This window comes from Sebastes fasciatus, chromosome 22, assembly GCF_043250625.1.
Source record: "Sebastes fasciatus isolate fSebFas1 chromosome 22, fSebFas1.pri, whole genome shotgun sequence".
Lineage (NCBI taxonomy): Eukaryota > Metazoa > Chordata > Actinopteri > Perciformes > Sebastidae > Sebastes > Sebastes fasciatus.
The window spans coordinates 5,214,258-5,230,909 of record NC_133816.1 but is presented as its reverse complement, the minus strand read 5'-3'; the positions used below and the strand labels follow the sequence as shown (position 1 = coordinate 5,230,909).

General features: G+C 43.0%; 2 protein-coding genes across 4 annotated transcripts in view; one reads left to right on the top strand and one right to left on the bottom strand.

Annotated features, from left to right (window-relative positions):
- Positions 1-16,652, bottom strand: part of dennd4c (DENN/MADD domain containing 4C) — a 45,977-nt gene that overhangs the window by 15,963 nt on the left and 13,362 nt on the right. For all 3 annotated transcript variants that reach the window (XM_074624313.1, XM_074624312.1, XM_074624314.1), the window contains exons 2-7: positions 14,803-15,113; positions 2,953-3,205; positions 2,794-2,863; positions 1,367-1,536; positions 286-527; positions 81-147 (exon numbers count right to left, since the gene is read on the bottom strand). In XM_074624313.1, the coding sequence (XP_074480414.1) occupies positions 81-147; positions 286-527; positions 1,367-1,536; positions 2,794-2,863; positions 2,953-3,205; positions 14,803-15,101 (1,101 nt within the window). In that variant the 5' untranslated portion in view covers positions 15,102-15,113. The remainder of the gene's footprint in view (positions 1-80; positions 148-285; positions 528-1,366; positions 1,537-2,793; positions 2,864-2,952; positions 3,206-14,802; positions 15,114-16,652) is intronic.
- LOC141761189 (serine/threonine-protein kinase pim-1-like) lies at positions 4,354-8,854 on the top strand. The gene is made up of 10 exons (XM_074624520.1): positions 4,354-4,549; positions 5,101-5,229; positions 5,624-5,851; positions 6,407-6,535; positions 7,285-7,379; positions 7,477-7,524; positions 7,642-7,857; positions 8,111-8,291; positions 8,417-8,590; positions 8,706-8,854. The coding sequence occupies exons 1-10, from the start codon at positions 4,354-4,356 to the stop codon at positions 8,852-8,854; spliced, it is 1,545 nt and encodes a 514-aa protein (XP_074480621.1).

Here is a 16,652-nt window from a genome sequence, read left to right as displayed (position 1 = left end):
TTATACACGTTAAAGTATATTTTTTTCATTGACAACTATTACATGTATGTATGGCAAAGAGATACAAAACAACATGTCACCTGGACTAATATTCTTGGCCTTTGAGGGGAAGGAAAGGACACATTGTGCATGAAGTGAGAGATGTGCCTGTTGAGAGAAAAACACAAAACTTGGTCATCAAATTATTTCCAAACATATGCAGAAACTACATTCAACCTATCAAAATGTGAGCTTTGTCCCCAACAAATGATGCAAAAATGTCCATAGTTACAAGCCGATTCTTACTTTTCAATGGGCAGCGGGTGTGGGCCCGAGACGGAGAGCTTGTAGAGGAACATCAGGAACTTGTGGAAGGACTCGAAGAAGGGCCAGCGGGAGAGCACGCAGATGCATTTATTGGTGTTTACGGGTCGGTTGGGGATCATCTTCTTCTCCACCGTGGTGAGCAGGCCCAGCTGGATCTTCTGCTTCTCGCTCAGCTGATCCACTGGATGTGGCTCGTAGAACTGGATGGCTGATCCATACACCTGGAGCCAGAGATGGACAAAGTCCTTTAGCACTAGGGCCGTCAATCGATTAAAATATTCGATCAGAGATTAATCGCATGATAGTCGCACTCTTTTTATCTGTTCAAAATGTGCCTTAAAGGCGGATTTGTCAAGTATATAATACTCTTATCAACATGGGAGGGGGCAAATAGGCTTGATTTATACAAATGTATATATTTATTATTAAAAATTAGAAATTCAATTACCAACACAAAAAAATTACAAATATTGTCCAGAAACCCTCACAGGTACTGCATTTAGCATAAAAAAATATGCTTAAATCATAACATGGCAAACTGTAGCCCAACAGGCAACAACAGCTGTCAGTGTGTCAGTGTGCTGACTTGACTATGACTTGCCCCAAACTGCATGTGATTATCATAAAGTGGGCATGTCTGTAAAGGGGAGAACCCATTTTCATTCACATACCTGGAGGTCAGAGGTCAAGGGACCCCTTTGAAAATGCCAGTTTTTCCTCGTCAAAATATTGTGTAAGTTTGGAGCGTTATTTAGCCTCCTTCGGGACTAGCATGACATGGATTTCTTAGGTTATTGGAAGATCGATATCGCAAGTTGCGTTAATGCGTCAAAGAAACTATTGGCAATAAAACTAATTGCGTTTATTATCGTATTCACTTTGACAGCCCTAGTTAGTACTTTAGTAACTTTTTTGGCTTCCTAACCAGTTTGATCTTGATGGAAACCTTTTCAACAATCTTTCTTTATTTAAAAAAAAAAATAAAAAAGAAGTTTTTTCAACAGAAGCCCTTGTTTAGTTTGTCATCAATGAGAGCTTATTCTTAGATGCTGCGTCTCACCTTTTCACCAGAAGAGATGGTTAAGACAAACGTGGAGAAGACGGGCACAGGATCAGGAGTGCCTGGTGCCCAACACTCGATCTTGGCACCCATGGGCAAGCAAAACAGAGGGACAGATTCTGACAGAGGAAAAGACTCATAGTCCTCTTCTGGGTAACGAAAGATGAGACCTGGAGAACAAAGGAAATAACAAATGATAGTTTGACACCAAACTTCCAGGCAATTCTGTCTCTATTTCTCCGCAATGATTAAACAAAAGAGGCACCAAGAAAAGGGAGATCAGTGTTTATCAGTTCTGATGAAAAGCACTAAGTAGTATACTCTGGTCTTTCAGGAAATAACTGTTCTGCTTGGTGAGACGTCGTTCTGACAAGACACACATGCGCATACACAAACAAGCCTGCAGACACACAAACAATGGGCGTGACAGGAAGTGCCGTTGTCTGACATGAATAAACAGCTGCCTCGCAGGAAAAAGGCCGGCCAGAAAAGATAAAGCCAGCGTGTCTGTGTCTGCGATGGGTGTGTACTCACACACATTCATATGAACACTGATTATACGCGCGTTGCACAGTGAATTGTTCCAAAGGCCAAGATGTTAAGTAAGCATTGCAAATGTCACACAGCAGTTGAGAAATGCCATCTGTAATAAGCAATAACTATCTACTGCGAGATCACAGATATACACCGACGGCGCCGCTCGCTTGAGCTTTGAGACGAAGACGTAACAGAGGGTGATTGCGACAGCACACAAAGCGGCACTGTTTTCTCACTACGCTGAATTTTTCATATCTATACATCACATCAGTTAACAAAAAGACTAGTTATTATTATTGCAAAACACTTTGAACACCAATTGTTATCATGTAGGGATGGCTATTTCTGCCAGGAAAATAAAAAAAGATGGAATACGTTAGAAAAAAATAGAATTATGAGGAAGTCAGTCAAAATTTAGAATTATACTATCTCGTAGCTCTCACTAAGCACCTCATTATGTCAGAAAGTCAAAATGTTGATTTAAAATCTCATAATTTGGATTTTAAAACTCTGAATGTTACTTCATTTACTTACTACTGGCCATTTCATCATTTTGATTTACTTTGATAATTTATTTTTTATCATTTTTCATTATTATGGACTCTTGGCTCCAGACACAGTATCACATACTCACTGCATTCTTTTAAAAACATTTTTTTATCATTATTGTTTTATTGTAGTTCTTGTTGTGAAGCACTTTGTAACGTTGTTAGGAAAATTGCTATACAAATAAAGTTTATTATTATTATTTCTATACAAGAGTGGCCTTAAGAACTCTGGTTTTCACTCCACGCCTTAATTATTTTTCACAGATTTAGAAGCATAACTAATAATTATTCTATTATCTAATGTGCAATAAAGATAAAAAACCATCAGAGACTTTTACTCACCAGCTTTGTAACTGAGGGAATTGGACGCAGATACTGATTTCTTGTAACACAGGAACACATTGGAGCCCCACTGAAAGGTTTAATACAGAAATATATTACACATTTGTTTTGAAATAACTGATGATGCACAAGAAGCTAAGGAATAAAAACCCCCCTTACCATGCCACAGTTGAGGTTCTTGTCCACCTTGCAAAAGGTGTGCGGCGGTATCTCGCCTTTACTCGTGACAATGACGCAGATGTCCGTCACTGCGAGGGAGTTCTGAGGCTGGACGGGCGCCGCTCGGCGCAAGGTGATGAAGATGCGCTGCGAGGTGGCGGAGCTGTTGTTGACGTTGGCGCAGCGGCCGTACGGCGTGGCCTGGATGACCTCGCAGCCATGGATCAGACGCTCCTTACCCTCATACAGCACACTGAGAAACACAACAAAACAGGAAGTCAAAATGTTAGCTTGGCACACGTCATCAAGAATGATTATGAGATTATGTACAAGTCTGTACAGCTGTCTTTAGGGGAGTGCAGAAGTGATCAGAATGGTGTGAAAATGAAAACATTACAATGACTCATGATACCCACACGTACTACAAAAGCTATCATAGACAATGAAGTGGCTCAGACAGAGTGCTGTCCTGGAATCACTTTTGCTGCCAGGCATGGCTTTCATTTCTTAAACAAGCCTTGCTGCCAAAAGACACATGACGCAACGGTTTACACTGAAAAACACAATGGCATTCAAGTTCGAATGCTAACAGAAAATCAGAAACAGACAGCAAGAAGACTGTAAAATAGAAAAATATAGGATTTTCTGTTAGGTGCACAAGAAAAACAACAACCAGCACAATAAATAGTGGATGTTTCCTGCTGGTGTGTGGTGAAGGTGTCAACCACAAGTTGAGTAATGAGGTAAACAGTCTGAAGCGAAGGAGTCCAGAGAATCCTCCAAAGCAGAATTACTAAGGTGAATTTTGCTGGGAAAAATATCACAACAAAATTTAAAGGTCCCATATCATGCTCATTTTCCGGTTCATACTCGGATTTTGTGTTTCTACTAGGACATGTTTACATGCTGTAATGTTCAAAAAAAACTTTATTTTCCTCATACTGTCTGCTTGAATATACCTGTATTTACCCTCTGTCTGAAATGCTCCATTTTAGTGCATTTCAACAGAATCGCAACAGAGTTGTGTTGCCTAGCAACAGTTTGGGTCCATGTTTACTTCCTGTCAGCTGATGTCATTAACGTACACTGCAACCAGGAAATAAACTGGAACACATTTAGAATGTTTACGTTTAAAACCGTGTAATGTAATTTATTCTAAACACACTCATTTGCATATTCCGGAACACTTGACTTTGATGTCCTCAATACATCATGATGACATCATACCACCAAACATTCAGAGCCTCAGATACACAAACACAGTATCACATTCTGACGAATCCAGTCACAATCAGTCACATTGAGACACATCTCGTTGCTCTCAAAGTTGTGGTGTTAGAAACTTCTTATATTCAATTATATTATTAGAATTATATTATTATTATAATTTCAGCGCCTGCAATGGATAGGACTAGGACGACTAGGAGGCTTCGAAGGAGGACCTGTTCTTACACGAAGACCCTCGGGCAGCACAGGACAAGGGTCTCTGAAGGTGAACACCCAGACACCTCTCAGGAAGATGTCCCTGTGAGACGATTGAGGAGTAAAACCAGAGAAGACAGAGCAGGACCGTCCTCTTCAGTGGACGTCCACAGAGGTAAGCTGATCATGTGAAACTGCTGTTGGGAGTGTATACCATCATCATTTACTGAACACCAGGTTCAGACAGTAGTGGAAGTTGTACTTAGATCTTTCACAGAAATACCCATCAACTGGGTTTTTGGTATATTGATCTAAATAGACTTCAGTTCACCTCAATTATAAAGAAAAACAAATCCTCACTTCCCTCTAGTGGTATCTATTTATGCAGATAGTTTGGGACTTTAACCCCCAGGTTTTTAAATATCTGTCTCTGAGATTTTTGCATTCACCCCAGTGCAACAGAGGTAACGGTATTTCATTTTGGTGCTTGCTATATGTAAAGAAATATAAGTACTAAGATTAAGAATAAGAAAATGAGATGGATGATAGACAGACAGACAGATAGATAGATTTTTAACTAAGAGGCAACAGCGCAGAAAAGACTTGTCATTTTGGAAGTCACCAAATGACGGTCTGTGTTGTCATTTAGTTTGGAGGACTTATTGTCCACGTTAGTGCCTGTGACATCAACAAGCTGATGTTCCTCTGTTTTTTTCTCATCTGTAGAAAACCTCATCTCATCTGCGGAGGATGTGAGCAAGGGGAAGAAGAGGAGGCCTGACCTGGACCTAACAGAGACCAAGGACAAGACCAAACTCTGCACTGCACAAAAGTTGCCCGCACATGTGCAAAAAGGTCAGTAGATAGTGATACATGTCGGGTTTGGCTTTATGTTAAGTGTAAAATTCATATTAGAGTTTAAGCAGTGGTGGATTAAGGTGGTCAGGGGCCCCTGGGCTACTCTTTGTATGGGTCCCCCAACCTCATCATGCTTTTATGTTACCAGAAAAAAGTAATTTAGTGTCATGTATAAAAGCGTGCTAGGAATATTACACGGCCCACACGTACACAGTCGGGGGAACACTGGCGTATACAATCTAAACCTTGAAATATCTAGTCAATTTAAGGATTTTCTTTAGTAGATCCTGGTCATGGCGTTCTTTTTGTTTGTTTTTGTGCTCCATGATCATATTTTCATATTAAAAAATTACAATTTCAATTTGTTCCACTGTGTTTTTCTAATTTGTAGCACGCAGCAGCACGTCAGAACTAAGTTCAGCGCCTGCAATGTTTTGGGCTAGGACGACTAGGAGGCTTCAAAGGAGGGCCAGTCCTTACTCCCTCGGACAGCACAGGACTAGGGTCTCTGAAGGTGAACACCCAGACAGCTCTCAAGAGGATCTCCGTGTGAGACTATTGGAGAGGAAAGTCAGACAAGACAGAGCAGGACCGTCCTCTTCAGTGGACGTTCACAGAGGTAAGCTGATCATGTGAAACTGCTGTTGGGAGTGTTTACCATCATCATTTACTGAACACCAGGTTCAGACAGTAGTGGAAGTTGTACTTAGATCTTTCACAGAAATACCCATCAACTGGGTTTTTGGTATATTGATCTAAATAGACTTCAGTTCACCTCAATTACAAAGAAAAACAAATCCTCACTTCCCTCTAGTGGTATCTATTTATGCAGATAGTTTGGGACTTTAACCCTCAGGTTTTTAAATATCTGTCTCTGAGATTTTTGCATTCACCCCAGTGCAACAGAGGTAACGGTATTTCATTTTGGTGCTTGCTATATGTAAAGAAATATAAGTACTAAGATTAAGAATAAGAAAATGAGATGGATGATAGACAGACAGACAGACAGATAGATAGATTTTTAACTAAGAGGCAACAGCGCAGAAAAGACTTGTCATTTTGGAAGTCACCAAATGACGGTCTGTGTTGTCATTTAGTTTGGAGGACTTATTGTCCACGTTAGTGCCTGTGACATCAACAAGCTGATGTTCCTCTGTTTTTATCTCATCTGTAGAAAACCTCATCTCATCTGCGGAGGATGTGAGCAAGGGGAAGAAGAGGAGGCCTGACCTGGACCTAAAAGAGACCAAGGATGAGACCAAACTCTGCACTGCACAAAAGTTGCCTGAAGATGTGCATAAAGGTCAGTAGTTAGTGATACATGTCAGGTTTGGCTTTATGTTAAGTGTAAAATTCATATTAGAGTTTAAGCAGTGGCGGATTAAGGTGGTCAGGAGCCCCTGGGCTACTCTTTGTATGGGCCCCCCAACCTCATCATGCTTTTATGTTACCAGAAAAAAGTAATTTAGTGTCATGTGTAAAAGCGTGCTAGGAATGTTACACGGCCCACACGTACACAGTCGGGGGAACACTGGCGTATACAATCTAAACCTTGAAATATCTAGGTTTAGATTACACACACATTTTGTATTACACACACATTTTTGCAAACACATGATTTAAGGATTTTCTTCAGTAGATCCTGCTCATGGTGTTCTTTTAGACGTTGTGCTGTACGTTTTTGTGCTCCGTGATCATATTTTCTTTTTGACATTTTGCCACTATTCTGTCCAGTAGTGACGTATTATTTGAAAATCAAATTGAGCTTATGAACCTGGTCACATCATCGGACCAGGCTCATAAGGTCAGCTGATTGGGTCGATATGTCCCACTTCATTTATTTAATGTTTCTTGTGGGCCAATGGGGGTAAAGTTTTGTTTTTTCTCTGAAGTACATTTAAATAATAAAAAATAATCTGGCCAATCTGGGGCTCTTGTAAATACAGCTGCAGCCTAGGCCAGTCTGTGCATTAATCCACCCCAGAGCTTAAGTAACATGTAATTAGTGTTCCTCACAACTGTATTAAAACTAAATGTTGTTTGTCTTTTTAGCTGCATTTGAGGCCAAATATCAACAGCAGAAGAAGCTCAGCGAAGGAGGGTATGGATCTGTGTTTGCTGGCTATCGCAAAGCAGATCATTTGCCTGTAAGTATTACACACACATTTTTGCACACACACACACACACACACACACACACACAGAGTATGGACAGGAAGTGCTAACAAAGTTTGTATCCCGTAGGTTGCCATCAAACACGTCCCAAGCGACAATCAGTGCATCAAACACGTGGTGAGTTAAGATCTGCTGTATTCAACCCGGCACTCTCTTATTGAACGTATTATGGATGAATCCTGCTTCTCTGTGGAGCTTCTCTCCCTCATCCTCCACTTTGTTGTAATGTTTCAGGAGAAGAATGGGAAAACGCTCTCCATGGAGGTCGCCGTCATGTTGAAACTCGCGGCCAAAACAAGTGGCTCAGCGGCCTCCTCGGCACCTGTGTCCCTACTGGACTGGTATGATCTGGAACAGGAGCTGATCCTGGTGCTGGAGAGACCAGACCCCTGCGTGGACTTGGCCATGTACATGTTTTCAAAGGGAGGCTTAAAAGAGAAAAAGGCCAAGGTAAGCTGCTGGAGGATCCTTGTGTGTGTTTTAAGCTTTGTACAGGAACTGGAGGGCTATTTTTTGGGGCAATTTAGGACCTATTTTGACCATCGTTTATATTCTTCATTGTACATTGTACTCACCAAAGTAATTACACTTCCACGTTGGCGTCACTTCTCAGACCCGGAGGTAGCCCGCTGAGTAACAACCATGAAGAAATGTCAAAGCACCCTCCTCTCCGATCCCTCATCTCTCTCTTTTTGTTTCTCAGATCATCCTGAAACAGCTGGTTGATGCATTAATTGACCTTCAGGATAAGCACATCTTTCACCGGGACATCAAGGTGGAAAATATCTTGATCGAGACCGGCTCGGACTTCCCGCGAGTTCGCATCATTGACTTTGGACTGAGCTGCTTCGTGAAGAAAGGAGCCAGTTACCAACACTTCTATGGTAAGATGTCTAGCTTCTACTCCTGTTCTTCACTAACTTACCCATCTGTGACTTTTACGTTTAAAGAAAGCTCCTCCTCCTCCTCCTCCTCCTCACCGTCTTATCATTATGTCTGTATATTCCAGGTACCCCTAATCACGCCCCACCGGAGATGTACTACTGTCAACACTACAGGGCCGGCCCCACCACAGCGTGGCAGATGGGAGTGGTCCTGTTTGAAGCGCTCCACAAGAACACATCTTTTGAGACCCTCAAGTACCTCAAAAACGGTCTGACATTCAGCAAGATGCTGTCCAAAGGTAACCATAACATACACAAACATGTCAACAGACCCTAATCTGTTCATTTTAGTTCACATTCTGATGGATCTCTGTAGCCGTCACCTTCATCTTTCTTCTCTTTCTTTCTCTCCAGATTGCAAGGCTTTCTTGCAAATGTGTTTGAAAGAAGACCCCAAAGAGCGTCAGACCCTGGTGCAGCTCAAGAATCACCCATGGCTCAGATTAACCAACAATGACCACACACGTCCCCGCCATACAATACTCAAGTCATCCGAGTTCTAATGCTGCTCTCTCTTTGACAGGAAGAACTTGAGGAACTGGGACGGCCAGCCTGTGATAGGCTGACGAGGTCACCAGCCTGTGATGACGATGACCTGGCGACCCGGTCACCAGCCTGTGATGGCCTGGCGACGTGGTCACGAGCCTGTGATGGCCTGACGTGGTCACGAGCCTGTGATGGCCTGGCGACCCGGTCACGAGCCTGTGATGGCCTCGCGACCCGGTCACCAGCCTGTGATGGCCTGGCGACCCGGTCACCAGCCTGTGATGGCCTGGCGACCCGGTCACCAGTCTGTGATGGCCTGGCGACCCGGTCACCAGCCTGTGATGGCCTGGCGACCCGGTAACCAGGCTGTGATGGCCTGGCGACCCGGTCACCAGCCTGTGATGGCCTGGCGACCCGGTAACCAGCCTGTGATGGCCTGGCGACCCGGTCACGAGCATGTGATGGCCTCGCGACCCGGTCACCAGCCTGTGATGGCCTGGCGACGTGGTCACGAGCCTGTGATGGCCTGGCGACCCGGTCACGAGCCTGTGATGGCCTGGCGACCCGGTAACCAGCCTGTGATGGCCTGGCGACCCGGTAACCAGCCTGTGATGGCCTGGCGACCCGGTCACGAGCCTGTGATGGCCTCGCGACCCGGTCACCAGCCTGTGATGGCCTGGCGACCCGGTAACCAGCCTGTGATGGCCTGGCGACCCGGTAACCAGCCTGTGATGGCCTGGCGACCCGGTCACCAGCCTGTGATGGCCTGGCGACCCGGTCACCAGCCTGTGATGGCCTGGCGACCCGGTAACCAGCCTGTGATGGCCTGGCGACCCGGTCACCAGCCTGTGATGGCCTGGCGACCCTGGACCCATTATTCATTGTTTGCCCTTTTTTTTGCAGATCCTGTAACTCCCTCACCCATGGCTCAGATTAACCAACAATGACCACACACGTCCCCGCAATACAATACTCAAGTCATCCAAGTACTAATGCTGCTCTCTCTTTGACAGGAAAAACTTGAGGAACCGGGACTGCCGGCCTGTGATAGGCTGGTGAGGTCACCGGCCTGTGATAGGCTGGCGGAAGAAGAACGTGAGGAACCAAGGCGACCAGCCTGTGATAGGCTGGCGAGGTCACCGGCCTGTGATGACGATGACCTGGCGACCCGGTCACCAGCCCCCCCGCGCCCCTGTGATAGGATAAGCGGTAACAGATAATGGATGGATATTATTCATGGTTTGCCCTTTTTTTGCAGATCCTGTAACTCCCCCAGCCGTTCGAGGAGAGGGGATCTCTCTTTGAATTGCCTTTCCCGAGGTTTCTTCCCAATTTCCATCTGGCCTCAGGATTTGAGGAGTTTTTCCTCGTCTTCTTAGAGAGCTTGGGCTGGGCAGGTTCTGCTCATATTCCAATTAGCCATTATTTAATGTGATATTTAATACTGAGCCATGAAAATAAACTTTAATCAAATTTAAACCCAATTAATTCATCTTTTCTTTAGACCACAGAGAATCAACATACTGTTTTTTCTAACTGCATTTTGAGTTAAATAAATATATGTCAAAAAAGTCAAAGTGTAGTATGTCATAAAAAACTGTATAAGTGAAAAATATGTGAAAATATGCTTTCCTAGTACTGTTTATGTCTAGTTTATTCCATCAGCCATGGACCGAGTCATGCTTTCTGACAGTATGCAGACAATAGAATACTTGGGACAGTGACAAATACAACACTACAGAGAGACTTAATAAAATCAGTTTTTACATGTTTTGAAGTTGTTGATGTTTTTCATACAGTATAAGGTCTCTACCAACTCCTGAGGGAAATATGTTTCTTTAGCTGCCAAATACTCAACTATGTTCACTAGCTAGTCGCCAACTTTATCTGCCTACAGTTTTGTTACTGGGCAGGTAGTGAACAGTGGGATTATCGGAACTTGTAGCGGTGTCACAATACCAAAAAGTCGATAACATGCCAGTGAAATTCCACGATTCTCAATCCTAATTCGATACCATGGTAAAAAACAAAACAATAAATCCCATATATTTCAACATACACTCCATTATTACCGTTTGCATACTAGTTTTTGTTAGGAAGTTAAACAGGTCATAATTCACTGTCTATTATCGTTTTTTTTAATTGCTGTGAAAACATCTCCTTCAAACAACTGGATTTATTAATTATTTATTAATTTTCTAAGCAAAAACTACATTTTCTAAGATTACATTTGAATACATTATGATAATATTAGAATTTACCGAATAGATCCGGAACGCATCATAATGTAAATCAATGTCAAGTTAACGTTAGCTGTTAGCAGCCAGTGAGCAGTACAGTCCTGCACGGAGCTAACGACTCACGTTAAGTAGCTCTCGTCTTGCCGATATCAATACGGATTTGTTGTTCACAATGAAGCCTTATCAGGGAAAAACTAGGGTACAGTATATACAGTATATATATATATATATTTTGTGTATGTACTAGAACATGTTTACATGCTGTAATGTAAAAAAACCAACGTTATTTTCCTCATACTGTCTGCCTGATTATACCTGTATTTACCCTCTGTCTAAAAACGCTCTGTTTTAATGCATTTCAACGGAATTGCGTTGCTAGGCAACAGTTTGGGTCCATGTTTACTTCCTGTCAGCTGATGTTATTACATACACTGCAACAGGAAATAAACTGGGACACATTTAGAATGTTTATGTTTAAAACCGTGTAATGATCTATATATTTTATATTTGTGACATCACACAAATAGACAGAAATCCTAACAGTTTGTTTCAAACGCACAATTACTGCATACGGGCTGTGTGTATTTCTCTTTACATTAAGCGTTTTGATAGTTTAACAGTATTTACATAGTATTTACATAGCACTTTACACTGCTTTATAATTTAAAAGACATGAAAAAATCTCACTTTTTACAATATGGGACCTTTAAGTTCACAGAAAAAGACAAACTCAAGCTCTTCCCCTTCACAGACTTTCCATTTGCCATTACCTGGGCTATGTGGAGGGAAACGAAAAGATTTCTTTAATTTCTCAAAAACTATTCTATCAATTTTAATTGATGTACAAATGTGACAAACAAGTGTGCACTGCAATGCTGCCATATCAACATCTAAATCCACATTCAAACTGATTTAAGAGAAAGTGCATTCTTGAGAGACAATAAGCAAGAGGCTGAAGTGTGGCTCTATGGCGAGGATAATCTGGTCCTCCTGTTTTACAGAGAGGATCAGTGTGTGTGGTCAGCAGCACCGCTGGCTTTCTTCTTAAAGCTCTGGTTTCCCTTTGAGGCCTCGGTGAGCAGCCCGTCTTCAATGGGTGATGTGATTCAGACATATTTACCAGCTGACTCATTCAAAGCCCAGACAGTGAGGGGAAACTTTCATATCAGGATTCTCATATCCAGCTTAGTACAAAATAAACACTATGACTGTAATATAATCTTTTATGCATCACCTGTGTGTGCTTGCTTATCACTCCTGTTGTGGAGTATCACACAGCAGTCAGGAAAGCAATCATTATCCCACTGTGTCGGATTTTTATTTTTTTTTGCATGACTGCAGGGCATCTATGGCACCATGTGGTCCCTTTCCATCTGGACAATGCCACGTGGGAGGCCAAAAGCTATGATTGCTGCCCTCTATAAACTAAGACAGAACCCCAAAACATTTTTTTTTTTTTTTTTTTAATCTTGTGCAGGCTACATGGGCAGCCATCGCAGTCCTGAAACACTCCATTTATTCTGAAAAGAATGCAGGACAAACCTAAAAGAGGCCAGGAGGACGGTTGCCAGCGAATTCTCATTTAAGCAACAAAAACAGAGTCCTAATGGGCACAGTGAGTCGTGACGCTGTGGAGCCCCGGGGCTGGGAATGCTGCCTTCGCTGACAGGGGAAGGTGGCAGAAGGAAGAATGAATGATTTACAGGTTCATAGTTTTTCATTTATTTATTATTTTTGGAGGGGGATGAAGACTAGCAGGTGGGAGAGAAATCATCTGATGGGAAGGGATGAAAATATTGACTGACCTTCCGTGTTGTAGCTCGACCAACACAGAACAGGAAGTGAACCATGCTATAATGCATTCACTCATGATCTTCTTATTAAAAACACACAAGCCTCCTATCATTAATAATAATAATAGACTACGCAGCAACAGAGAAAAGAATCTTGTGAAATCTGTTATTCAGTCTCATTGAAGTACACGACTGATTCGGTGCTTCAAACACAGAAAAAAGGCAAAGCAGCTTGACTGTGAGTCCTTGAATGTAAGTCTGCTTCTGTTTTATCCACCCCATATGTCTGTTCGCATGCTAAGCAGCAGGATTGCACAACCTCTTAAAGGAAACATGACTTGACATACGATCTTCTGTTTATGCTCAGTGCACCAACGGCTGCAGGGTTGCATAAGGGTTTAACGTGGTGCTATAGTTTAAAGCTACATTTTTGCAGAAGGGGAATCTCATTATTAACACGTGAAATCAACCAAATTAATTGCAGAACAGGTGGAAATGTGTTGCAACCTTTATACAGCAACACCAGCTTTAATGAAAACCGGACTTTGCAGAGTGAGCAGTGTCTATCTCTTGTAACTGGAAACTCCAGTTTGTTAGCGGGAGACACAAAAAGGCTTTAGACAAAGATTAAGTTGTGTGGAGAACTGCAACGCCTCGGGCCGTTGCATCATTGTTCTCAATAAAAGTATGGTTAGCAGACACAAAGCACTGGTGATGAAACGGACGGAATGCTTTTTGGCTCTCCTCTGTGTGAATAAGTAAGAGCGGTTGTAGCTTTAGGCTTACTGGATTGGATGTAGTGAAACATGACAAAGCTCCCTCTTATAAGATGATAGCAGGAAGCGGGAAAAATTGTTATCAATGGATCGGAGCCAAGAGGAGTGTCTCAGAGGGAGAGCTCCGTGACGCAACAGGGGCGAGTGAATGGAGTAGTCAACACACCTACTTCCTTCTTCTGCTTTTCACTATGATACATAATGTAATATATCACTATAAGCCTTACAAGAGGTTGGAGGTGTGGTGACTGAAAACTAGGCCTTCATAACAGCAGACATTTTGATTTGTCATAGTAGGGCTTTGTCTGTGCTATTCAGTGTCCCAGTAAGACATGACAGTGTGACAGCTAGCCAGCACGCACGATGCCATGATCCCGAAACTGAAACAGCAAAATGGAATTCAGGCAATCAATAATTTTGTAATTCACTGAACCTCTGAATCTGCTGTAACACGGAGAGAACAGCAGAAGACAAGATTTAGGAGTTAACTGGCTGAATCTCTGTCCGTCTGCTTCGTGTCACACACATACGGTCTGTCAGCCCAGCGTAACGTTGTCAATTTACAACCTTCTGCTGTCCAAAATAAAGCTGAAGTAGGTAAGATTGGATCAACTATGATTTAAAAAAAGGTTATTTTTATAAAACGGTCACTACTGTATATCCTGACAGTAGTACATGAAACAGGTAATCTGGAAAAAAAAATCATGTTCCTCGGTGTCCTCCGGTGCTCCTAACGGCATCTGCAAGATTTCACAGACCGGAGGAAAACAAGCAGTCAGAGCTGATCTGGAGTCTGCCGTCCAGCTGCCGTCTATGAGAGCCAAGAGTCAATCACTCGCGAACTCTGATCAAACGTCCAAACTAGGCAGCGTTGATCAAATGTGAATCTATATTCTGTCACCGTAATGCCTAATTCTTGCCTCAAATCTTTTCAACATTATCTTGTAGTGTACGGTTTCGCTGTAAAATGAGAAAAGTTTGTGACCTGGCAGCCATGTTGAGATCTATTATTGAAGTTTTTGTTTCACTCATAGGAAGAGTTTTAGTGGAATCTAGCTTCAGCAACTGATAAGTGAAGTAATGAGTCTCTTGCTCTTGCAGGCATGTGAACATTCCAGATTACAAACACTAACATAAACATAAACCGCTGACTCACCCGATGTCCGTGAGAGGAGACTTATTCCGGTCCCTCTTGTAGCACAGAAATAGCTCGGGGCTCTTGAGACTGCCATGATTGAGGTTGGCCGGCTGGCCGCTGTAGGTGCTGTCGATGCACGTGAAGCCCTCGGGCACCGTCTCTCCCGCCGACCTGTTGATGATGGCCAAGTCGGTGATGGGCGCTTTGGGCCCGCTGGACTTGGTCTCTGACAGGTCCTGCTCCAGGGGCGTGGACTTGTCGGTCAGCCCGGCCACTACAAAGTAGTCGGTCACACGGTGACCCTTGTCCTCGATCATGGCTGGGCGTACCTGGAAGTAAGAAAATAGAGATATGAGATTAACTTAGAATGGTATTTATGTAGCCTGTACCACATTCGTAGCAGACATACAAGTATTCTATTCTCAGCTCAGCTGTGGTTAAAACCTCTTGCAAAGCACAGCCTATTGCTTCACACAGATACTGTATTCAGGCGATAGCTAGGGAGGACACTGCATGTTAGAGAAAGCTCTAACATCTCACTATGGGACAGTGGGATGGATTACACATGCTAGCATACACAGAATGTTAAGTAATACTGTGGCGAAGGCAATAAAAGGATCCTTTAAGGCTGCTGCGCCACAATGAAGCAAACAAACTGGGGGGACACACAAGGAGTAATGAAGGGACTGGATTTGTTGACGTTCACAAAACACTCTTGTCATTGTATATCACCGCACTGCTCCGGTTGTGTCGAGAGAGTTAAAGCTCCGGTGGCTACAGAGAGCCATGGGAGAGCAGCCGGGCCTGGAGGAATGCTCCGAAATGCCACCGAGAGCGTAAATCAAGAAGACACCAAAGTCTATAAAACACTTGAACTATGTGTCTTTTGTAAAAAAAAAAAAATGATTGAATAAATGCAAGTAATATTTAAATTAAAAGTTTGAGTTCCTGTTTTCCAGTTAATGTTTGAGTCATGACACCAAATCCAGCAGTTAGCTGTGCTCTTATTTATGACACAAAGATGCCCTGTTTCCATTAAGCAGTCACAAGAAATGAAAGTGCACTTTTTAAAGTATGTAATAAGGAAGATGCAGTACATTTAAAAACTGCTGCTCATCATTTATACTCTTTAAAAAATCGTCTTCCTGTGCCAATGAAAAGCACTTGACTTATCAAGCCTGGCCAGAAACAACAGAGAACAACTGGCTGTCTGAGGAGGAGAAAGAGAAACTTAAAGCTAACACGTCCACGCCGCCTTCAAAGGGCTGCTAGGGACCTACACAGGAAGTTCAATTTTTCCAGTGGTGAGTCAGCTGTGGCGGGAAGGGGGGGGGGGGGGGGGGGGGGGGGGGAAGAAGCCTCTTTGTACGGCAACAGCGAGCACAGACAGCCCCGGACTTCATGACGCAGCTTGATACTGTCCATTGTAGTTTTTTCATTTCTATTCTGGACTTCACCAGTCAATAAGCTGTTGCATCTTGAAAGGCAACAAAGTTGTTCTGTAAATAAAGGCAGAGAGAATCTAAAAGAATACATGTGAAGCTGTTTTCTAGCAGTGTAGTGGGAGACAGGAGTGCATGCTAACGTCTACCGGCTGCAACACAGCGCAGGACATCCGTTGGCTGGTGCTGTGGAAGGAGTGGCAGGAGGCAGACTGATCTGCCCGAGAGGAAAATTATTCAGCTACAGCGAGACAGCAAACAGCTGACACACGTTGCACATATTTTCCACACAAAACAAAAATCTTTTCTAGACTTTGAGCCTGCTTTTTAGATTTCCATCAGCTATACAGCACGCAGTCTGGGACAACAATAGTTAAATTAATGTTTGATTCTTCTGACTAGTATTCAAACTCTTATCTGATTGAC

What these genes read in the sequence shown, in the direction of transcription:
- LOC141761189 (XM_074624520.1), top strand. Translation starts at nt 4,354, where the DNA reads ATGGATAGGACTAGGACGACTAGGAGGCTTCGAAGGAGGACCTGTTCT. An exon ending in GCCCGCACATGTGCAAAAAG is followed by an intron (nt 5,230 to 5,623) that starts GTCAGTAGATAG and finishes TCTAATTTGTAG; the next exon opens with CACGCAGCAGCACGTCAGAA. An exon ending in ATCAGTGCATCAAACACGTG is followed by an intron (nt 7,525 to 7,641) that starts GTGAGTTAAGAT and finishes GTAATGTTTCAG; the next exon opens with GAGAAGAATGGGAAAACGCT.